The 25,010-nt window shown below is 37.7% G+C and overlaps 1 protein-coding gene across 1 annotated transcript; it reads right to left on the bottom strand.

Annotated features, from left to right (window-relative positions):
* Window positions 1–611: 611 nt before the first annotated feature.
* On the bottom strand, window positions 612–23,432 carry LOC131302882 (uncharacterized). Its single transcript, XM_058329675.1, has 9 exons — window positions 23,008–23,432; window positions 20,193–20,403; window positions 11,104–15,967; window positions 3,798–3,845; window positions 2,248–3,206; window positions 2,038–2,160; window positions 1,567–1,667; window positions 1,122–1,466; window positions 612–944 (listed from the first exon to the last, which is right to left on the bottom strand). The coding sequence occupies exons 1-9, from the start codon at window positions 23,209–23,211 to the stop codon at window positions 612–614; spliced, it is 7,188 nt and encodes a 2,395-aa protein (XP_058185658.1). The 5' UTR covers window positions 23,212–23,432.
* Window positions 23,433–25,010: the final 1,578 nt, after the last annotated feature.

Raw genomic sequence — 25,010 nt, 5'->3', positions numbered from 1 at the left:
AAGGAATCTAACTCCGATGAAAATTAGGGTTTGTAGTTGCGTTAAACCACTGATGTTGTAATTAGTGCTATCTGACTCTGATCATAATTAGGGTCTTCTGAATGTAAAGCTGTATTTCATCTATGTTAACAATCGTTTGCTATTTGTTAGTATGGTTTGGTGTATGTCAATTTGATGCATGTTGTGTTAGAATTTAATTTATCATCGGAAATACACACTTCTCATAAAAAAATACACACTTCTCATAGGGGGAAAAAAACACTTCTCATGGAAAAATACACACTTCTCATAGAAAAAAACACACTTCTCATAGAAAAATAAACACTTGTCATACAAAATTCTCATATAGTAAAAACACAATTTTGATACACATTTCACATAGAAAATACACACTTCTCATAGAAAATACAAAGTTCTTATAGAGCTATACACACAGGTTGCTTAGATACTTCACATAATTCAAAGTGCTAGAACAAAACACAGAATTAGTAACAAAAACACAAAAATTTTCTTATTCTCAACAATTATTTCTTGAATCAAATCCAATAACATTGCTTTTTGGTACAAAAGATAGTATAACATTGTTTTTTGTATAACTCAATTATTAAAACCTAAAAACCAGGCCTCAAATCCTCCTTACAAGTAAGTTTGTTATGATTCCCCATCTTCCCACACCTACCACACTTCATTTCTCTAACCTTCTTCCCATTCGAACGAATCCACTTCTTCTTAGGCCGCCTTGGAGGCTTTTTTGACAATGGTGGCAGAATACTAGTACCACAATCAACCACATCACCTTTCAACAATGACGCAACTGGGTAAATTGGTTTTGAATACACCTGACGATAACTCTCAACATGAAAATAACGCTCTACATACAAGTTCAAATCCTTACCACTATATTTGATAGCACAGACAGCGTGGCAACAAGGGAATCCATTTAACTACCACCAACAACAACTGCACGTATGCCTCCCAATATCAACACATACAGACGGATCCGTGTCAACTTCAAATATATCAGCACTTGAAGGAATCACTTTTCATGTTTTAACTAAATCATATAACTTCTCCAACCGAGACTCCCCATAAGGACAAATCACCAGTTCTCATTTACTTGCCCTTTCTCTTCTCAAACACATTGATTTCATCATCTTCTTCCTCATACGATCAACCATATCCACCACAGGCAATTCACGCTCTTTCAATATCCATGAGTTAAAGCACTCAGCAAGACTAGAGGACATTGCTCCATAACGTTGCCCCGGGAAAAAAACATTTGCCCAGAGCTCATTAGGCAACTCCGACAGAAAATGAACAACAGCTACACCACCGTGTTTCAGCAAATTACCCATATGCTGATTAAACTTTGCCACAGTGGGAGCATAAGCACATTTTGAAAACACTCTGATCAAACTCTCTTTATACTTGACATTTGTGGACGCCAAAGCAGTACGCAAGTTACCCTTCAAATGATAGAGATAGTAAGCATGAAAGCTTGAAGGAAACACCTTAGCAATACCCTCTTTTATTCCTCTGTGACGGTCAGATATAAAAACAAAAAACCCTTCTCTTTTCATCCAAAATACCATGCAACTTTTCCATAAACCAAAGCCAATTATCATTATTCTCAGAATCAACCACACCAAAGCACAATGGAAATAAACCTGAGAAGAAAAAAATAATTCAGTAACCAGTTCATACATATGGCAAAATCAGTTCTCACACTTCAGGAACCAGTTCTCATAATTTTGAAAACAGTTATCATATTTCTCATAGTGCATTATAGCCTATGTGAACTGTATGTTATATTCATATGAGAATTGTATATGTAATCTATTTCATACCTGCATTACCATCTTTAGCTCAATCACACATCAAGCATCCTATATGACTATAAGAAACCAGTTCTCATAGTTCAGACACCAGTTCTCATAATTCTGAAAATAATTCTCATATTTCTCATACTGCATTGTAGCCTATGTGAAATGTGTATAAGTAGTCATATGAGAATTGTATATGTGATTTATTTCATACCTGCATTACCATCTTTAGCTAAAGCAGACATCAAGCATCCCATATGCCTTGCCTTCAAGAACGTTGCGTCAACGGATAAAACAGGCCTACAGTGCTTAAATCCTTGTACACGTGCATCAAATGCTACAAACAACCTCAAAAAACGATTTGTGGTTTGATCTCACTCAACATCAAAAACACTTCTAGGATCCGAATTCAGAACAACATTACGATACCATTGAAGTTGATTTAAAGAATCTGAATAATCTCCAAATGCACTTGACTTGGCTTTCTGGACAGCTAACCAAGCACGATTATATGACACATCCACCCCATAATACTCCTTCAAATCATCAACAACATCAACAGGACGTTTCTTTGACTTGTCTCGAACATCATCCTTTACCAATTGACTAATCAGAGATGAATTAGCATGACAGTTCTTTGTCGTACGCCCAGCAACACCACAACAATGAACATTATAATACCTTTTGATGTAAAAGTAACCACTGACCTTGTCAAGTCTAGCATGAATATTCCACTTGCAAGATTTTACCTTACAAACTGCAGTCACTCTCTCTGTTTCATTCTTTACAAAGTCAAAGTCAAACTCAAAAGAATGAACAATTGAATATTTCCGCAATGCATCACAAAAACCTTCCGAACCCCCGATAAACAACTGACCAACTCTTTTAATAAGCTCTTTCCACGCATCGGACAACCTTGGCCGATGCTGATGCGGGCAAAACATAGCTCCCAAATCATCCTCTTTACCTACATATTCCATTGATTCCAACCGACAGCCGACTAACCCTTGCCCACTGAAACAAATGCCCTTACTAGTGCTACCACCATTATCGAAAACCCCTCTACTATTAGCACCAACATCAACACCACACCCACTAATACCACTATCAAAACCACGACTATCTACTACTGTAACTTCAATGTAATTCAATCCAATACTATCAGTTATAGCAAACATCACCTCCAAATCTTCATCATTATATAACATGGTACTAGGATGATCACGTATAGCATAAAAGAGTTGCAATGAGTGTCTTCTCAACTCACTAAACTTGCCACATAATATCTTCATAAAATCTCCAATTCTCGACGACCGAGACAACTTTATTCCAGCACACAATCCATTGTATTTACAAAACAAAATCAACGATTTCTCCGTTTCCCTAACAAAAAAACAAACAATTCACACAAAAGAAAACGACACAATTCTCATAAACCAATACAGTTCTCCTATAAAAAACACAGTTCTCATATAAATAAACACATTTCTCATTTAAAAAACACAATTCTCATAAACACTTCTCATGCAAAAAATACGAAAAGACAGTTCACATCAAAATCTAACAAACAAACACAATGATAGTTCAAGCTAAGCCTCAATCTAACAACAAAAACGACATTTAAATAATAAAAATATGAAAATAATCACATAAACAGTAAAAAAATCAAAATCTAACAACATAAACAACAATTAAACAGTTCTCGTGCAAAATACACAAAACGACAATTCACATCAAATTCATATGAGAACTATAGTTCTCATAGAAAAATTTGCAGTTCTCATAGTTCAGAAACCAGTTCTCATAGTTCAGACACCAGTTCTCATAGTTCAGAAACCAGTTCTCATAGTTCAGACACCAGCTCTCGTAATTCAGAAACCAGTTCTCATAGATCTAAAAACAGTTCTCATATATCAAAACAATCACATAAACACTGAAATAAACAAATCTACCAACAAAAACGACATTAAATACCTCATCTGCTCGACTCCATCAACCTGCATCTCCTCACGCACCACAAAGCTACAACGAATCACAAAGCAACATACATCACTGCTAAATGAAAAGTACATCAACTGAATAACTAATCAAATCTAACAACATACTCAAAAATACCTCAACAGATCGATTGAATCTCAATCCAACGCAATTCCTCCTCTCAATCGAACATTAATCACTCAAGCTAGACATCAATCGCTCTCTCTATCGCGATCTCTCCCAAGATCTCGATATATCTCGAGATCGCTCTCACGATCGCGATCGCGCTCTCTCTCTCTCTCTCTCTCTCTCTCTATCCGTCTTCTCTCTCCGCCAATATTCTTTTGAAAACAAGCCTATATATAGTAAACCCGGAAAAGGGCAAAAATGTCCATCACCCAACATACCCGAGCCCTTCAGCTTCGGGAAAATATTTCAAGGTTGGGATCATACCGAGGCTAGAAAGGAGGACCGGCCTCTAATTATCTATTTTTTAAAATGTGGGATGAAACGGGCCTCGCTTTGATACCATATAGAAACTTTATATCCATCTCAAAACTAATTAATTGGCAATGAATGGAGAGATCCAAATGTCATTTAGTGCACCCATTCCACTCTCAAACAATGTAGGACTTTATATCTTAACAGTTGTTTGGTAAAAGTTTTGAGAGACTATTTTTGAAGTAATGATTCAAGAGAGGGTTTTTTTTTTTTTTTGGCAAATATGAAAAGTTGTATTCAACTGTGAAGCGAAAGCCTACACAACAGAGAGGAATCCCATGGGAGCAAATAGGCATCCACAGATCAGACAAACCATTAGAGAGAGTAATCAGAGCACTGTATGTGCAGCCTTATTTTAAACTCGCTTAACGAGATCAGGTTTGCAAAAGATAAATTAATACCAAGCACATGACCAATAAACTACTGACTAAATTCGGACAAAACCTGAATCAAATTCTGACAGAAATCAGACTAAATCTAGACAAAAAAAATGAAATAAATCAAAAAAATACACTCCCCTCGTCATTGAGCAACCATTCTCTTGCCTAACCCACTACGATCAAGCTTCCAAGCCGGCGACCATGTGGTTGCAAACCCAGAAGCTGTGCGGCAGTGAGCGAAGCGGTGGTGAATGGCAAGCAGTTTTGGTGGAGAATGGGGAAGGAAAACCAGATCTGAAGGCATGCATTGGTCCCTCCCCTCCCGCCGCCCAAATTTGGGTATAAAGCTAGGGGGGAAGGAGAGTAGAAGAAGGAAAAGAGGAAGTTTGGCGGTTGTTTTAGAGTAAGAGAGAGGTGCTCCCATTTTTTAGAGAGAGAAAGGCGATTCGAGAGAGATAGATATAGGCAAAACCTCCTTCATTCCGAGGCAAGACTTTGGTTTGAGTCTTGTCAATGGCAAGGGATTGGAGGATTTATGCCCTTGTCATCCTGTACCTAGGTGGTGTTGTGGTGACGGCCTACCCTCACGGACATTAGCTATGGCTCGAACCGAATATTCCACAGCGGGTAGGAAGCCCCTATGGTCACGCCCTAGGGGGGTTGCTACGCTGGTCGCTCCCTCCCACTCTTTTTTCAGTCAAGGAAAAAAAGAGAGATATATACAAAAATGAATAATAAGTGGAGAAATACATAGTATTAGAAACAGTACTAGTAACGGTTGTCGGTTGGCCAGGAAGTTAGGAACCAACGTAGCTCCACAAACAGAATTAGAAAAACAAACAAAATAAAATAAAGTAAGGTATCAGGAACTGTCATATTTATCACTGAAAAGCTTCAGCAGAATTCTACAACACACATTGGCATGCACCTGTATTAGCGGCACATAATAGCACCTCCATTTATTTATTTTTATATATAAATATATATATTTCAGGGATTCAGGGACGGGGCGGGGCGGGTAATGAACGGGGACGGGTAGGGTTCGGGACGGGGACAGACCTATCCCCATCTTCTACCCGATCCTCGAATTTTTTTTTAAAAATTACCCATACCCTACTCAATCCCCAAACGAATCCCCGAAGTTCGGGGATTTCGGGGCGGAGAACGGGGCGGGTTCGAATGGGTTGGCCGAGATTGCCATCCCTACGCGGAATGAAAGTTTAATTTTCAGGTGATTGTTTTGGTGTTTCGTGATGGTGTGACTAATTTTTAAAAAGCTAGTTGTTGCATAACAATATGGAGTAACATATTTTTCTCTTCCACTCCCTCGACAATTTTCGGCATCAAACTTAAGACATTATTTTCCAATCTTTTTCTGGATCAATCTTTTTTTAGAATTCAGTTTTTATCTATCTAATAAAACATATGGGTGTTTATAATATTCTTTAAGAATATTCTTTCTCAACGGTTCAGATTTCTTTCTGACACAAATTTTATCTACCCATACAAACAAATTCAACGGTCCAGATTTTTCCATCATTCACATACAAACCAATGGTATCTTCGTAAATAACTTACATTGTTTTGCCAAATTTTTATCGCATGTTTCGGAAATAGTGTGCATTCAATGTTCATATCCCAAAGAGTTTTATATATTAAAAAAATAGTTAAAAGATTTAATGTTTCAATTTTCAATCCATTTGAACTGATGCGAAGATCTTATTTTTTAATTATTTTATTTTAAAGGATCGTAATTAATTTTTGATTATAAGGCTTTTATTTTATCTTAATTTTATAACTATATTTGATTCTACAGTTATCTTAGAGCTCTAACAAAAAGGCTTTAGAATCAAAAATTAATTACGACTCTTTGAGGTAAAATAATCAGTTAATTAAGATCTTTGCATCGGTTCAAACAGATTGAAAATTAGAACACTTAATCTTTTAACTATATTTTTAATATATATAACTCTTAGGCCTGTGCAAAATACCCGCTTATCCGCGGACCCTACCTGACCCAAAGGGTTTCGGGCGGGCCCGAGCAAGCACTCAGTCGGGGTGCGGGTAGGTTTTTGTTTAAAAATCTATTTTCGGTTCGGGTTCATATGTGTTTTACTCGCCGGGTCCAACCCGACCCGAAGACACACACATATATACATTTTTTCTTGTTCCAGTCGCACCAAACTAAAACCTACAGAGACACAGCCGCCCTCCACTTCTTCGTCTAGATCTAGAAATGGAGACTGACCATGAGCTAGCTTCCGCCGCACCGTCCGCCATAAGCCTCCACCGCGCCATCCATCGTCTCTCTCTCTCTCTCTCTCTCTCTCTCTCTCTCTCTCTCTCTCTCTCTCTCTCTCAGACCGTTCCCGGTTCCCCATCGTCTCTCTCTCCTTCCTCACTCATTTTCGCAGAGACCATGAGTCCATGACCTCGCCAGCAGAAAACGACGACAACAATCAACGCCGGAAGATTAATCGTCGTCTTTATCAGCTTCCTTTTCTTGAGATCTGGTTTTTTTTTTTTTCTTGAGATCTGTTTTTTTTCCCTTGAGATCTATTTTGTTCGATCGAAACCGAAACCCGACCGACAATCCAATGTTGTCGGATCGGTCGAGTTGGACAGTGGAGTCGGTCGGCCAACGGGTGTGTATTTCCCAACCCGATGTGGTCGGGTCGGGTGGCGAGTTCAGGCCGAACCCGCCCCGCCCCATGCACACCCCTAATAACTCTCCTCAGAGCGCCGTTTCGATACAAAACTGACGAGATTATAGTATTAAAAAATACTTAAAAGATTAAAAGTGTTCCAATTTTCAATCTGTTTGAACCGGTGCGAAGATTTTATTTTTTTGATTATTTTATCCTAAAGATTAACTGTTCCAATTTTCAATCCGTTTAAACCGGTGCGAAAATCTTGTTTTCTTGATCATTTTATTCTAAAGGGTCATTATTAATTTTTGATTATAAGGTTTCCATTTTATCTTAATCTTTTAACTATATTTGATTCTACAGTTATCTTAGAGCTCTAAGAGCATCTCCAACCCATGCTCTATTTCTCCATTTGAGAGTATGGAACTCCTCAAACCCATCCTCTCAAGCCTCTTCTATTTGAGAGGATGGAATTTTGATCCTTCATATTTAGAAGATGAGAGAAAATATGGAGGATCCCCTCTATAATACTATTCACCTTTTAAAATGATATTTGTATCTTTATGAGATTTTGTTTATGTCAACCATATCCTTTCATCCGTGCACGTTTATGTCAACCTTTTAACACTGTCTACACTTCTACAACATCAACTTAATTCCACAGGACTTGTGCTTAACTTTTAGTACATTTCACAAGTTTTGTAAGTATTTTTGTCTTGGTTGTTTTTTTTGGTTATATGAAGCCAGTGGCTAATGGAATGTGCCATTTTAATTAAAGTAGTTAAAACTAAAAACCAGTAGCTATATGTTATTCAAACCTGCAGCTAATTTTAGAGAGAATTGGTAGAGGTTAATTTTGGAGGAAAATTGTAGAGGGAAAAATAGAGGGTTTGTGGTTGGAGTAAATAGGAATAGTGATTTCCTCTAAAATCACTTTATGAATAAAATAGAATATTTTGATACTCTCAAATAGAGTATTGGATTGGAGATGTTCTAACAGAAAAGTTTTAGAGTCAAAAATTAATTACGAGCCTTTATGGTAAAATAATCAGTTAATTAAGATATTCGCATCCATTCAAACGGATTGAAAATCGTAACACTTAATCTTTTAATTATATTTTTGATATTTAAAAGTTTCTTCGGACAACTCAAATTAATTTCAAATCAATGGCTGATATCACTTCAATCATACCCTTAACAAAGTACCTATGCTTTCTTAGTTTATTACACAAACGCCATCAGTCTTACTCAAACCCATTTTCAAATTTCAAACCCAGGTCGGATTAAAAAAAAATAATTCAAACCCAGGTTATCTAGCAGAGAGGTAAGAGGTGAACCAACCCCCCCCCCCCCCCCCCCCCCCCCCCCCAAAACCCAAGTTATCACTTCACCCTTTATCCCTGCCGCCGCCTCCTGATCACAGCCCACTCACGTTCACCCACTACGGATTGTTGCTGATTCAAAACCTAGATCTACCTCCACCCCTATAAGTTGGGGGAGTGCTGTAAACACAGATAATTCTCTTTTGTGATCAATTTAGTGTTTGAACCATTAGTTAACAAGTGCCGTGGGCACAGGCAAACACTAGTACAAGTATAAAACCTCTTCTTCCCTTTTTACTTTAAAAAATAAATCTGCATATTCTCAGGTGATAGTATATACTATATATTTATCATTTAGCCTACGGAAATGGTTAATAATACCGATTCCCTCATCATAACTACATTGAGATAGAATTTTGGGATTTGTCTCTACAAAAACTAGTGGTGTCTACCCGACACTTTATCTTTTCTTTTTTAATGTTGTCTATACGGATAGAGAAATCAAAAATGTTCAATTGCGCTTTTTTTTTCAATGGGTCTTTTTGATTACCATTTCCTATCTTGCAAAAATGGAAACTAACTTATATTTTTATACACACGCTCAAACGGATAACATTACAAGAATTCGATATACGATTGCTTTATATTTTTAAACAAAGTTTGGTTTTCAGAATATATATATATATCGAAACGGTTCAAGGGACACCCAAAAAAACACCTAAAAAACACCCCAAATCTCAATCTCATAGTTTCTGATCAAATTTTTATGATCCGAACCGTTCAATGTGTGCAGAATGTGATTTTAAGGGTGCCCGCAAGAAATTAGCAAAAAAAAAATGACCGGGAAATGCTTGATTTGAACAGTTTTTATTTGAACAGTTCAATAAAAAACTGTTCAAAATTGTTCGGATCAAACCCTTCCCGGTCATTTTTTTTTGCTGATTTCTCACGAGTACTTTTAAAATCACGTTCTGATCACATTGAGCGGCTCGGATCATCAAAATTTGACCGGGAACTATATATATTTATGTTTGGACCCTCCATCAATAAAAGTAGTTCTTTTTATAGAGAAAAATTAGATTAATTATGTGACCCAAGTTCGTAAACTTGAAAACTTTGACAGTACCAATAACATATACAATTGAACTCGAGAACCCCATGGTGATGATTGAAACATTTTCTTTTCTCTTTGATGTTTTTATAATGTACACTTATGCGTATTACTTACGTAACTTGTCCTCAACCGAGACCCTAATTGTGGACATAAATTTAGGGACCTAAAACCGTCGAACTTGTAAATTTAGGTCAGGGCCGGCCTTGCTCTTACGGACCTTTGTAGGCCCTCCTCGGCTGCCTTCAATGATGAAAACATATCGAATTAGAGCTCTTTGAGAATAACAATCAATGGATTGGAAGATATTCATGCTAAACATAAATGACTTCCGATACCACATATAAATATGTCCTACTCCGTAATAAATATATTATTGATTTGGTCGATAATTGAGTAGCACATATAAATATGTCCTAATAAATATATTCTTGATTTGGTCGATAATTGAGTACCATGAAATTCGTAGTTCATTGATGTGTTCGACATGTCCACTAATTGTGCATCGAACTTACAAATAAAACCCAGTTACCGGTAAAAAGAACATGTCTGGAAGCTTATTTTTTAAATAACCACAAATAAGGCCCTCTTCCGCTAACTAAAATAAGTACTTATTTTTTGAATTAAAAGTGATATATTATTAAAGAATGACTGTAAAACGGAAAATAAATACTTAAAAAATAAGAATCTCAACAGAGCGGGACCTAAGAAGAATGTACAATCCCTTTACTCCTCAACCCGAACTAGCACAGTGGCGAACAAGCTGGCGAGTAGTAGGCTTCAGGGTTTTTGCCGGTTGGCACAAGAACATGGGAGTCTCGGCCACCCGATTGACTATGGGAGTCTCTTGATCGTGATCTTTCTTGATTATTGATGTATTGGTTTTACCGTTGATAGTAATGCAATTTCTACCATTTCGGGGGAAAAAAAAAAAACCGAACTAGCACAAACATCAATTAATAAAGTCACGTCAGTATGACTTACAAATTAGCCCAAGTGGAAATTAGACAATGACAGGAAATCCATAACTACAACTATATCCGTTGGCTTCACCGGCCAAAATCCTGCAAATTTCAATGGTTACCAAGTGTTCAAATTAGAAAGCAAAAGGAAAATTCCAAACTGAATTACTGGGAGAGAACATGTTTAAGACCAAGCCAGACTAGTAGACTACGAAGTACACATCAACACTTCATGATCACAGGCCTAACGACTTAACATACAGTAAATGAAACACAACAAAAAAGTATATTCAGACAGTCTTTACATTCCAACGTATTCCACCACATTCCCCACCCAAAAAAACAAAAACAGAAGGCAATAGCATGAAATTTTCAGTACCGTCGTTGCTTCTTGTGGATCGATGTTTGAGGTGTACAAGGTGGGTCTTGGCTGAGACACTGGATCTTAGAAGCTGGGAATGCACATTCAAGGAAGCTAGTGTCCACGGGAAACAGCTCTAGATTTTCACTCAACAGCAGGGAATCCACTTCATCCTCCTTATACCCAAAAGCAAATGCCATCTTAATAATCTTAGACAGATCGTCTGCAACGCCACTGCCATCAGGTAGGACCGCCTCTGCGATTGCTCTGGCAAAATCCGTAATGAACTCTATACTTTTGGTTCCACTTCCACCGTTCCAGCTCGGTTTATGGACGAGCAATCTCTGCGAGTTCTTTTCCCACTGCACCAGTTTTCTCATTTGTACTTCAAGTCTCTTCTTCGAGGAGGGTAAATCCAAGAAATAAGTGACCATCAACGGTTTTTCGGTCCCAAATATCGAGATGTCAAGTACAGATTTCGCTATCCCGTGTCTTTCTTCCACCGGCATGTAAATCACAGGATTTGCAATGAAAGCTAATACAATTTTTATCAAGGGCTTTCCAATCAGGCTATTCTTGATACCCATCTTTTCAAGCTCAGAATTTACAGAAACCCGAACAGCATCAGATATCTTTCTCACTCCAAAGCTTCTATAGATTTCATACAGTTTAGAGAGGGACGATCTGCCATTCTGGGGGAACCAGACAAACAATGGCTTCTCACTAGCTTCTCCAAACAACTTTTTGAGATTCAAATCATTGGGTATAAATACATCGTCTTTTTCCACCAACTGAACTGCCCCTGCGACGGTGATTGCTGGTAGCATGGTTATTGCTTTCTCGACAGTTTTCTCTGAAGAGGCGTTCCAAGTTTCTGAAATATATCCCCAAAACGAATGTAGTTCCGTGGAAGACACACAGTGGTTACATCTCACCCAGTTGTTCCAGAGATCAACATATCTGAAAAGGGTTGGAAATGAATCAACTCCAAAAGTTGTTGACAGAAAATATAACAATTCCTCCTCATAATGTCTGTCAAGAACATGCAGAAAAGAGCCAAACAGATTGTCCCTGTCATGAAGCACACACCACAAGTTACTTACCCATTTCCCACTGTTTCCATCTTGATCTGGAATCCACAATTGAGATGCAAAGCCACCCTGTGAGTATGAACTCTGCATGTATTTGTGCAGAAATCTGTAGATTCTCATAACAGAGGAAGTTTCTTTGTGACAAGTAAGAATTTGGAAAATTGAAGTGCAAACTTCCTCGGTATCTGCTTTCACGCCAATAGCTATTAGCCCATCCTTATGAAGAGAAGTCAAATCCCCATAGAAGCCTTGATCCACGAAAGGTCCATCTTCTTCTTCTAGGTAGGAATTCCATTCTGGGTCAAAAACTAGAGACTCCGCGGGTGTTCTGTATCCCATGTGGGTTTTTAGCCATTTGCTTCCTTTCAGTTTGTTGACGAAAGTAACCAGCAAAGACTGGTCAGACGGTTTACTACTCTGGCGAAGAGACTCGGCACAATTCAGCAAAGAGAGAGCGCATTTTGCTGTTACGGATACTGGCTCCTCAGGCAACACTAAACCTCTGGCAACAAAACGTGCTCCTTCATTGAAATCAACCATAACACCCAGCATCTTAAGTTCATTCTTGAATGAAAAGATTGAATCGCCATAGAAGGCATCATCAATTAGAGGAAGATCAACGAACTGAGAAACAGTTCCCCAGCCTGAATCATATAAAATCGATTCCGGAGCAGATCTATACCCATCACAAGTTTTCAACCATCTCTCACCCAACAAGCAACTCGTTAGACGGTTTAGCTGGGGAGTCATTTTTTTACTCATGCACTTCATGCAATTTAGAAGAGAGATCACAAAGTCACCAGGTAAATCACTCATTGATAAGAGATATTTGACTTTAACAGTAAGCATGTCACAAACTTGGTCAATATTTACAGCCACCCCAATTGTCTCCAATTCTGCCTTGTATGACCTCAACCTACTTCCATAGTAGGATTCAGCGATGACGGGTAGCGGAAGAAGATCAACTAACTGACCCCAGCTGCGTTTGGGCAGAAGGGTTTCTGAGGGGCATTTGAAACCAAAACTAGTTTTCATCCAAGCTTGACATACAATTTTCTCTTTTAAAACGACAGCTTGAGGTCCTAATTGCCGGATGCATTGCAGTACCAGGAAAACAGCATCTGCGTTCAACATTGAGAGATCTTCGGGAAACCTGAAATGTTGTGGAATTAGCTTATATAAATCTTCCACATGTACTACAACACCTAGCAACTTGAGCTCATTCACAAAACCCTGTAGTTCGTTTCCATAGTAAGCTTCATCAACAACTCGCAAATCTGTGATCATCTTGATAGCTCCTCCAACATCAGAACTCTGATAAACGGCTCCAAGAGGATTAACAAAACCCCAATCTGATTTCAACCATTTTCCCTCTTTAAGGGTTTTGAGAAACTCTATATCAAGCTTGCTATTATCAACCGAGTACCGGATGAAACGTAGCAGTGAAATTCCCAAGTGTCCACTCATTGCAGTGGAGAGAAGAGGTTTAAGGTGATTTACAATGAGCTGGTATATATTTTCTGATCCAATTTGCACACCAACGAACATCAACTCCTCTCTGAATGATTTTATCCTGTCATTGTAATACTCCCCATCTATAGCTGATAAAACATTGAACTCTTTCCCTATCTCTATGATAGTAGATGACTCAGTACCATCATAAAGATAGCAGCAGTTCGGAGACCTAAATCCAGAATAAGACTTCATCCATTTCCCGCATCGTACACTCTCAATGAACCTCTTAGGTATCTCGTATTTGTTCGGGCTATACTTCTTGGCTCTCAGATTCTGGATCCACTCCAGTAGCAACAGAGCTTGATCACTTGCTAGCCGAATGGAGGCCATACCTAATGCTCTATCTTGAGGTAATATATCTGGTAAATCAGCGGCTTTACCATGCCTAAGAAGGAAGTCCAATAGTTTACCTTCGGGCGTAGATCTTCCAGCAAAATTAGCAGCATCAGCATACACCTCCCCCAATTCCACGTAGTTGCTAGGATAGTAACCATATCCCTCATCACTCTCGCTTTCTGGCTCATGTTTTATAATGTTATAACCAAAAAGTTTCACCCATGTGCTTCTAGAAGCAGGCACGAGAGATGTTGTGCACATACTTACATTCCCAGACATATCAACCACCGGCATAGATTGTAATATAAGAGAAAGATTACAAGAATCAATATACCTCTTCAAGGAAGCATGATAAACAAGATGAGCCAGTGAAACCGCAAGTTTTCGGTCCTTCTTTTGCATGAGAACAGTGGCAAGTTTTGAACAGTATGCATAAATGTTGGTGACCACCAACCCTACCTTAGAGACCAGCCAATTCTTCACTGCAGGACCCTTCCTGTGTCGAACAATCGCAGTGACTATCTCAGCTGGAAAGAAAAAGATATCATCAGGGCACCCCATTTCTATGTTCCATTTGTTTAGCCAAGAATGCTGTTGAGCCTCCCAAACAAGATGAACCTTCAATTCTTCCTGCTTAATTTGCGAAACGGTACAGGGAAAAACCTGCCCATTCCACGCAACGTATTTGAGTAGAGAAATACTGCTCATTGGGAAATACTTCCAGTTATCTGCCAGAAAGCACAGAAGATCCACGTACACTTCCGTAGGACCACGCAACGCTAGGTTGCATGTTTGAATGCATTTGGCACACCAGTCATAACTTTCATTCACTGATGGCACTCCAAGAAAATTCCATGTTTCGTCATATTTTTCGTTATCAACACAGTTGTGTAAGACGTACTTTCCTTGGGAAGAAATACCACCAAGAGAAACCCCAAGTTTCTTAATATGGGACAGGATTTTACGGAATTCTGGTAAGATCCTAACTACATCAATTGGCTCACACAACACCATTTCCCCAGTCAAGAATGGTTCACAAGGAACAATGCATTTTGACTTGACCTTTTGTCTAATGGACTCTCTCACTCCATTTAACTGTTTCAGAGGAGACTCTCGTACGGGCAAGAACTCAACAACGCGAGCCGTGGGGAAAATTTCAGCCATTTGAGTGGAATTCATGCAAGTCATGAGAGCATTGACAAAAGACGAAGGAACATGGTCAAGGATTCCCAAGTTCCACTTGTTATCCAAGACTATTGCTTCTCTCGAAGATGAAAGAATGAAATCCGCTTGCACAACAAACGGAAAGTTAGTCACCATCGCAGTTGGAAGGAAGGCAAATACACCCACAGAAGAAGTCCCTCTCCTCAACCTATCACCGAATGGAAAAGCCAAAGATATGGCCCATTCATTTAAGTCCTTTCTAGAATCCACCACATTCTCAGGTTTAACAGGGAAATTTTGTTTGTATATGTAATAACAGCATGTGGACTCAACCATGTCCCGCCCCTCCAGAACAGAAAGATGGACAATACGTGAATCTGTTCCTTGATTCTGTGTAGACATAAGATTAGTCTCACTAGAAATTGAAATTGCAGAAGCAAAATCTTCTGAAAAAGAACAGCTGTTTTCACGCACTGATAACCTCTTGATCTTGTGCAAAAAGAGGAGGACTTCTGGGTGGATCTCTGAGAGATGCGTCTTCACGGTTTCCAACTTCTCGGGTTTTAGTGGGAGAATGATTATGGTAGCTGGAAGGCTGTTGCTAGACCCATAGATGACCTGTAGATCTGAAAAAGTTGGCCTTGAGGGGACCCATTCCGGGACAATGTAGCCAATACCACAATCGCGATTAGGAGCTTCATTGAACCTGATTTGGTAGCCGTTGCTATATATGTGCGGCTTCGCACTGACAAGGAAGACACTTTTGAAACCGATTCCTGCAAGGCACGTGCAACATCTTATTTCTCAACATACATAATTTGCAACAAGCGTTTGTAAAATGCGGTAGGCTTATAGAAGGCAAACATACATTCTGATTTCCAAAATTAAGTGTGATACGGGGTAATGAAGAATAAAATTGGAGTATCAGTTGCATCTGGCAAGGTTTTGGTGGAAGCAGAGTGATTTTGGTGGGCTAAACATGCAGAAGATAAAAGCAATCATAACAGCCCTTTTCGCTAGAAGATTACCGTCTTATATTCATTCCAATAATATCAAAACCTGTAAGCTACGAAAATAAAGATTACCAATATAAAAGTAGTTCTTACAAAAGTCCTACATTCTTTTGCAACAGATGTCACTAAAAAGGATGACTGAAAACAACCAAATCCTTCAAAAACTTATAAGCTGTTTGGTTTTGGTTATACATTATATTGACATGTTCCCTTAAGTTCCATGTTTGACATTTAAACTGCTCCCACTGAGTGGGATACATAAATGCAAGTGGGTATGTGGGGGAAAAAAAATGATGCAGGGTTTCTTTCCATATACCTGTTAGCCTATCCCTCATTCATTCTCAACCCCAACTTTCATAAGATGAAATTTTGTTTCTTCCTAAGAAAATATTCAAGCTCTACTCTTCGTTTTGACAGGCTTTAATGTACATTCACTACATTGTATCTTATGAGTCCCTTCCTCTGCCTTTTATTACCAGAATTGGTTTTCAAAGCCATTATAGTACATATACACAATCAAATAGTCGAAGCAACTCTTATGGTGCACTCACTGGGAGTAACAAGAGTAAGAATAGTACATATACACAATCAAATAGTAGGAGCAACTCTTATGGTACACTCACTGGGAGTAACGAGAGTAATAAGTAGTGACAGGAAATTCTAATCAGGAGGACAGTTGAAGCCAATGGCAACTCCAGGATTCTGGTTCAGTGGGGTTATACAATTACTTTTTTCTTCACAAGTGGATAAAAGTCAAACAAAACTCTACTAAGTAAATTTTACATAACGCATATAAGCCATTTTTACTTTATTTTAAATTCCCTATAACAGAAAATTGGATCCTAACTTGAAATTTTTTGGTTAAGCTAAACCAGATGGACCCAAGTTGGTTAACAAAATCATTTGTTTCAAACCCAAAATAATATAAGAAATATCTACACTCAATATCCTACTTATACGTACTTTTGTACTTAATTAATGGGGTCAAATGAAAATTTTCATCTAGAATATGACCCCTTTTTAGTTCTTAGATACTGATGGGGTCAATTGACCCATTACTTTGCACATAGCGTCGCCGGTGGCTAACACAAAACTAAGAGGAAAAATCTGCACAACACCACAAAAATACCCAGCTTGAGAAATAATGCTATTTCAGTAACTGATCTATTATCACTCAAGGACCTACCTTGGGCTGATCAAAAAAAAAAAAAAAAAAAAGGACCTACCTTGTGATTCCCTATCTCTTAACACTAAATCTACATCTGTTAAACAAATCGAACTAGGCATGGTAATCCGAACAGCAGTCATCAGAGTCTACTACACACACAAATGTACATCTCATTGCAATAGCATAAAGGGACACGAATTAGAAGTTTGATGACAGAGATATGAACACGAAGTACATCATTTGGAATGTGTTGTCAGTAGTTTTTTTTCATTTAAGCCTGTAATTGTGATGCAGCGGAAGTTTTAAGCAACAGAAATTAAATAAACAATTTTGAAACCCGGAGATCAAAATCCTTCTCTAAACCTGTTTAGTCTAAGAATACCCAGGAAGGAATAAATGCATCAAACAATTTGTTGATTAAGCAGAATGCCAAAGAATTTGGCAAAAAGATATTAGAACTCGCAATAATTTATTAATCAACAAACTATTACAGAGCACACTGATTATCTAGCCAAAGACTTACCCAATACTCTAGAATTAAGAAAAGGATCAAATCAATATACTACCCAAAAAGGAAGGAAATAAATAGGGGAGTGATTTTGCCAATCCCCTTTTCTCTAACAGCACTCCCCTTTGTGTCTCTATTTGTGATTTGTTTTGTGAGAAAAGGGGAGTGCCACTAGAGAAAAGGGGAGTGGCAAAATCAATTCCCAATAAATAAATCTAAAAAACAAAAGCAAAGGCTTAGATGAAGGCTTGATTAAGATGAAATTAAAAAAATATAATAAAAGGATAAATATTGCCCTTACACATAAGTATGCCTAAAACGCGTTCAAAATCAAGGAACAATGCGAAAGCTTTCTGAAAAGGTATTTATTCGTAATTTTTGGAGCTCGGCCACATAAATCCATCCAAAATGAGCTTGGTGTGCCTTAGCAAGCTTGACTATGGGCCCGGGTGGCCATGTACTCTTATGCTATTTGATCCACATCAAATTGATATGGTGGTTGGGTACTTTGTTGCTTCTTTGTTCATCATTGTCTATCCCATTGTTTCAGGAAAGGCAACACTGATATTTAGCTGAAGGCATTTAATTCATGATCCTCAGAATCATCCTTCTCAGGGTTTCGCGATATTTAGCTATAGATATCAAAGATTAGGAACATCAATCCATCTTAAGGTTATCAATAAACTTTAGCAACTCCATCATCTAACATGTATCGAAATTTATGTGCCAACAAAGTAATGTCAACTGCTTTGCATTTTGTGGACTTTAATATCAAACTAGTAAGCAGCACTCTATACTAGTAGGCTACAGAGTTCAAAGGTTTCAGTGCATAGTATTTTCGTCGCTTTTACCAGATAAGACCTAGACAGCATGATAATGTGATTCTAATACTATGCTATAGCATCCTAAAACTCAAGTAGGTCTATCAACTTAAGTTTGAAAAAGTCCTGAAAAAAACGGGAGCTGCCAAGAGTGAGAACTAGGAAAAACCAGGAGCCAGGAAACCAAGACCGAGACAAAACCAATACCAATACCAGGATCCAAGAGCAATATCAAGCCAAGTCCAAGATCGGCGACGATTCTTTATGGCTTATCCCACGGGTCTTTGGAAATTCTCATGAGACAGCAAATAGAGGAGCAGATTGATGGGTACTTGACATGAAGATTAATAGGAGATTGGTTACTGGAGATGGTGTTGATTAACAGGGAAATAAACCAGAGACTGGTTAATGGTGATTGCGGTGAGTATACTGTAAGTATCCGGAGTACGGCGTCGAGGCTTAGATAAATTGTCAAGAACCTAGCTTTAATTCATATATGAAAACATAGTCCTCTCATGACTTTATATAGGCTACTGGCTACAATACTTGGGGGCCAAACAAACTAGGCAAACATGCATAACAAGGAAACCCAAACGACTAGGGAACTTGAATAATAACCTAGTCTGAACCGGAAACATAATGATAATACCTATGAGACGGACCTGGAGACCCTGCCAAGCAGGGGTGCTTGGCAGGGGTACCGAGCACATCTCGGCCGTCCAAAAGTGTTTTGGACGGCCCAGATGTAAAGGTACCGAACGGATTTAAAAAATAAAGAAAGGAAAAGGAAAAAGATGTTTCGATCCGAGCCGTTGATTCCGAGATGAACGGCAGGATTAGCCGCTCGACACCCGCTTGGCAGGGGTGCCGCTCGGCAGGGTCCCCGGGTCCGTCTCATGGTAACATAAGATTGTACTAATATTATGCTAAGCTCATTGCAACATAAGCGTTGGCCAGTATGGAGGTATTTTCCTTGTCGAACTAAATTTTCATGGGGAGATATTTTCACCATCTGCCAAGGAAAAGGACACTCATTGAGGAAATTTGTCAAAGAGTAACAGTTTAACCCTTGGATTTTTCACCTCGGGTGTGACCTTAAATTTCCATTTGAGCAGTCCTAAGCCTCAGCAATTAACAATTACTCAAAAAAAACACAGAATTGATGCAGCATGGCGATCTTAGAACATAAATAACATTAGGGGACATGACACAGACAGCTCATACAGCAAGCTCTAGTTAAAAATGGAAACAAGCTCCTTAATATCACCTAAAGTTCGCGCTCCAACTACACAGCATACCAAGGAAGATGACTTCTGTCCTTTTCGGCTAATTCATTCAACCATTACGATGGGGTCATTAGCATGCAAAAACAGCAGTAATCACAAAGCAATAACCATCAATAGCAACATAGATTAGTTTCTGACATGGACTTGAGAATAGTAGCAAATGATAAAATAAGGTTTTACAATTTGTTCAAAATTCAAATACTACCTTTTTCTCCAATGAAGCCTTGGCATCTCCGACCCTTTTTTGTCGATTTCCCAATGCTGCAAAGGGACTCAATGTTCTCCTTAGAAAAGCCAATCTCATTGTTGAAAACCAACAGAGTTGCAGAAGAACCCAACCCAGTTATATCCCACGTTGTTAAAACAAGTTCTAGTGTAGGTTCTACTCCCGCAGCGTACTCATTGTCTTCCGCATTCTGCCGCAACAACCACAGTAACACCATCACTCAAAAAGAAGACAGAGACTGAGAGACAGGTCAGGTACGGAGCCATAATTTGTCAGCAGAGAAGTCCATATACAAGACATTACATAGAACATTATCTCGTCTTTCATTACCAAAAAAAAATATTATCTCGTCTTTTTCTTTTTCCACTAACAATTACCTTTAGAACAGCATTTTGTGCGCCAAAAGTGCTTGATGTTTGTAAAAATGATATGAGAATTTGTAAAGGTGCATTGGTACCCATGATATATGTGAACAAGTATGAAAATTTATGTACTTGTATCAACATCGGTAAAATGTGCAAACTATTCATGCCTATTTGGTGGTGAAAGAAAAATCAGGGCATTAAAAGGAGACCATTATGTAAATTTAATAAGAGGGTATAATGCTTGGGAATTTCACCACACGTGTTGGGTCAAATACATCTCCAAAGAAAAATAAAATCTCCTTTTTCGCTGTTCAAATTTTTTTTACAAAATGAAGCGAAAACTTCCATAGACGTATAGATGAACGGAAAAATTCAAAAATCAGTGGCATCAAGTGACCTTGACCCATGCTCCCTCCCCATAGAAGTTAGGCTACGTTTAAGAACGACCCAAGATTTCAACGTCAGGTGGGCAAATTACATTGAGCTCCCCTGTCAGACATGTCTTATGGATGCCGTTAAAGAGGAGGAATGCTTTGACTTTTTTACCCTCAACAATACACTAATTCACTACCACCACATCATCATTAATTGGTCCCTCAACTCCTCACTCACAATCCAAGTCATGAGCCATACACTTCCTTTTCTCCTTTGAAGGCCTACACACCACCACGGATTAACAGACCGAAATCTCATCCCGCTCACCCTTCTGCCTGTTAGAGGAGTTTGGGAAAAAATTATCATTGAAGTATTTATACTAAAGTTTTTGCCTTTTATGATTTTTTTTCGTTTTGTGTCAAGTTTTTATGGTTTATTTTTTGTGTTGATGAGATGAATTTAAATAATAAAAACTAATGAAAAGAACTTAAAAGTTGATTAAAGAAAAAAAATCATAATTATTGAACTTCTTCTTGACTTCAATAAGCTTTTTGGATCTGTTGGTCATAATTCCTAAAAAATTTAGATTACTCTTATGGAGACCAACCAATAATTCTAAAAAATTTGACACAAAATTAACAAAAATTTATACAAGATAAAAGTTTTACGAAAGATAATCCAATACGAGTAATAACTTTGCAGTCCAAACCAAGCCTTAGTTCTTCTGTCTCTCCATCACTGGACCATAAAGACCCACCACCGTCCCCTGCTTGCTGCAACCACCCTTAGTATCATCGCTGCTCACCCTTAGTATATGCATATATTAATGTTAGTGTTATATCGATGATATAAGAAAAAAATAAAAATCTGGCATATTACGTTTGTCCTTGGCTACGTTAGGACTTAGGTCACACTATCCTTCCACCTCCGGTAGGATCTCCTTTGTCCTCGGCTACGTTAGGACTTAGGTCACACTATCCTTCCTCCTCCGGTAGGATCTCCTTTGTCCTTAGCTAAGTTAGAACTTAGGTCACGAATTTCAAGTAGTTTAAAATGTTTTCAGACTCGAGCTCGAACTTTCTGAGAATACAAAAAAGGAAAGACCATTGAGAAAAAAAAAATTAAGGAAAGTACAGTGAAGAAGAACAAATTCTGTGAGGTTTATTGTGTTTAATTTTCTTGACGAGTTAATTTTGCATTTATCCCCTAAAAAGTACAAACTATACACAATCTGTCTACTTCGTCCCTAAACTATGTAAACAACAATTTTATCTCTCAATTTGTTAATTGCAATCTATAATGTGTCCAATTTAGTATAGACAACTATTTTGTCCCTCAACTTTCTAATTGCAATATATTTTGTCCAATTACTAGGTTTCGTACAATTTGGGACGAAATAGATTGCAAATCAAAAAGTTGAGGGGACAAAATAGTTTAAGGGCCGAGTAGAAAAAAAAATATGGATAGTTTAAAAGCAAAAAAAAAAACTATTTCTTGAAATTGGTCTTTGCGAGTTTATAAACGAACTAAAAATAGCAGTCCCACTTTCTCTTCTCTTTCCCTCTTGGATTTATACCCAAATGTGGGCAGTGGAAGGGGAGGGACAAATTTCTGCCTTCAGATCTGATTTTCCTTTCCCCTTCACCAAAACCGTTTGTTATTCGCCGCCGCACTACTTATGGTTTTGCAGCCGCGTGGTCATCGGCTTGGGAGCTTAATCGGTACAGGGCTAGGTAAGAGAAGACTTCTCAATAACGGAGGGGAGTTCATTTTTTGCTTTATTTCTTTTTTGTCCGGATATAGTCTGGTTTCGGTCCGAATTTAATCCAGTGGTTTGTTGGTCATGTGTTTGGTATTAGCTTTATTTTCTGTAAAATTGATCACAATAGGCGAGTTTGAAATAAGGTTTGCCCCCATGCACCATGGGTATCACTATGTTGGTTAGGCTCTCGCCTAACATATTTGCAAAATGAAAAAAAAGAAAAAGAAAAAAAGAGTTTATAAACGAACCACAAGTAATGATGCTAAACTCCAAAGACTTGAATAAAATTAACCTGGATAAGCTCCATAAGGAAATGGACGTCTTTCGTGTAGAGCTCTTTGGAGAGACTGGTGACGGCGTTGTGGAGATCTTGAGTCAACGGGTTTAGGGATTTCTCCCCTATCGAGAATTTTCGATTCCTTATTTCTTCTATATGCTGCCTTGCTATCTCCGTTTTCTTCTTTCTCTCGTCGTCACTAACAGAAACCATGGCCATTGGGGTGATCTTCTTCTTCGACTTGCAGTAGTACTATTATATGCAGTATCTCAGGTCTCTACTCTCTGCTCTGCTTCTGCCAAGAAATATTTTGGGTCTTGATTTTCTTCATCAAAAGATATAGGGAGAGAAGGAGAGAGAGGGGGGGATGACGAGAGAGAGAGAGAGGGATCACTTGAGAGAAATGGCGGCAAAGGCTATCATGACGAGAGGACATGCAGTGGCGTGTGAAAGGGTGAGTCAGATTTTGAAATGACAGTTGATGATACTCCCCTTTTTTTTGTCAACACAGTTTCAGTTTCCCTGTAATTGTATTTTTGCATCAAAAATATAAAAATATAATTACAGAAAATTAGCATATACAAAAAAGAAAATGACAAAATCAACGGCCAACAATACAAAGGAATACAGTAAGCAATTGATTTTCGCACCCTTTTTTAACCAAATGTACATTTTTATTGTGGTATGAAATTGCATGATTAGTTTCTTCATTGTTTGAAAAGAAAAATGTGTGAATGAGAGTTTCGTAATTCTACATGAATTAAGAAAAAAAAATAGAGTGTATTTGGACAAAAAAAAGTTTGAAAATCAATTTTCATACCGAAAATATAGACCTCGTGACTTTGTTTGGTTTAGGGGTTTTGAATTTTAATCATTATCACATTTCTCTCCAATTATTACTTTAATTTTTTTTATCTATCTTTCTTTAATCATTACTCTATTTCTCTATATACTCATTACATACAAACCCAAATCCAAAATCCCAAAACAAACGGAGGTAATGAATATAAAGAGAAATAGAGTCCCCCGTTTGTTTTGGGATTTTTTATTTGGATTTGGAGGTAATGAGTGCAGAAAGAAATAAAATAATAATTAAAAATATAAGTAATAATTGAAGAGAGATAGAGAGGAAAATGACAGTAATGATTTGAGAGAAATAATATAATAATTCAAAATCCAAAACCCTTAAACGAATGAGGTCATAGCAATTTTTTTCATACTTTTTTTTGGTAAATACATTATATTTTGTCTTTTTAGTAAAAATTTTATGAATAATTTTTTTTTACTAAAAAAACAAAACGTAAAGCGTATTTATAAAAAAAAAAGTGTGAAAATTATTTTTCATACCGAAAATGTAGGAGTCTATTATTGGGTTTCACACAAATGATCCAAATTATTCACTAAATTTTAAAATAAATTTTTAAAAAGCTCTAGATAAAACCAGCTCAATTGAATATGCTTACGATATGGATCTAATTCAGATCTACTAAAATTGTTTTATTCCAGTTAGTAAGAAGGATCTTGAACTAAATTAGATCAACAATTTTCGCATATTCAATTAAGTTGATTTTTTTGCAGGATCACATTAAAAGTTATTTTAACATTAATAAACGGTTTGAAATATTTGTGTAAGACCCACACGACCTATATGTACCCCTATTATTGGCACCCATGGTTGGACTCCTTTTGCCAGTACGCCATTATGAAACAAAAATACTATGCATACATATTGAAGGGATTGGCAATTGCCCCCGCCGTTTCCCGGTGCGATCTGGGGTCAAGTATTAGTTGATATTACCTCGCCCTGTTTTCCGTCTTGAAGTATTTTTATATAAATTAGGGGAGTGATTTTCACTCACGTTTTTGATATCCACACTCTTTTTTATCCTATCATTTAGTCACAAATACAAGTATATTAGGGGGTGTTCCACTTTTGTGAAAAAATAACTTTTTGAAAGAAAAAAAATTTTCAAACTCAAAAATCATGTGTTTACGTAAATAATTTTTCTATCAATATG

This window comes from Rhododendron vialii, chromosome 10a (assembly GCF_030253575.1).
Source record: "Rhododendron vialii isolate Sample 1 chromosome 10a, ASM3025357v1".
NCBI lineage: Eukaryota > Viridiplantae > Streptophyta > Magnoliopsida > Ericales > Ericaceae > Rhododendron > Rhododendron vialii.
This window is presented reverse-complemented; position numbering and strand designations above follow the sequence as displayed.

Coding starts and splice junctions, on each gene's coding strand:
- LOC131302882 (XM_058329675.1), bottom strand. CDS start 23,211: ATGGCCATGGTTTCTGTTAGTGACGACGAGAGAAAGAAGAAAACGGAG. Junction 3,846..11,103: donor ATCCACAAGAAGCAACGACG/GTACTGAAAATT, acceptor GATTCGTTGTAG/CTTTGTGGTGCGTGAGGAGA. Junction 945..1,121: donor TGTGTTTGAGAAGAGAAAGG/GCAAGTAAATGA, acceptor TGTTGGTGGTAG/TTAAATGGATTCCCTTGTTG.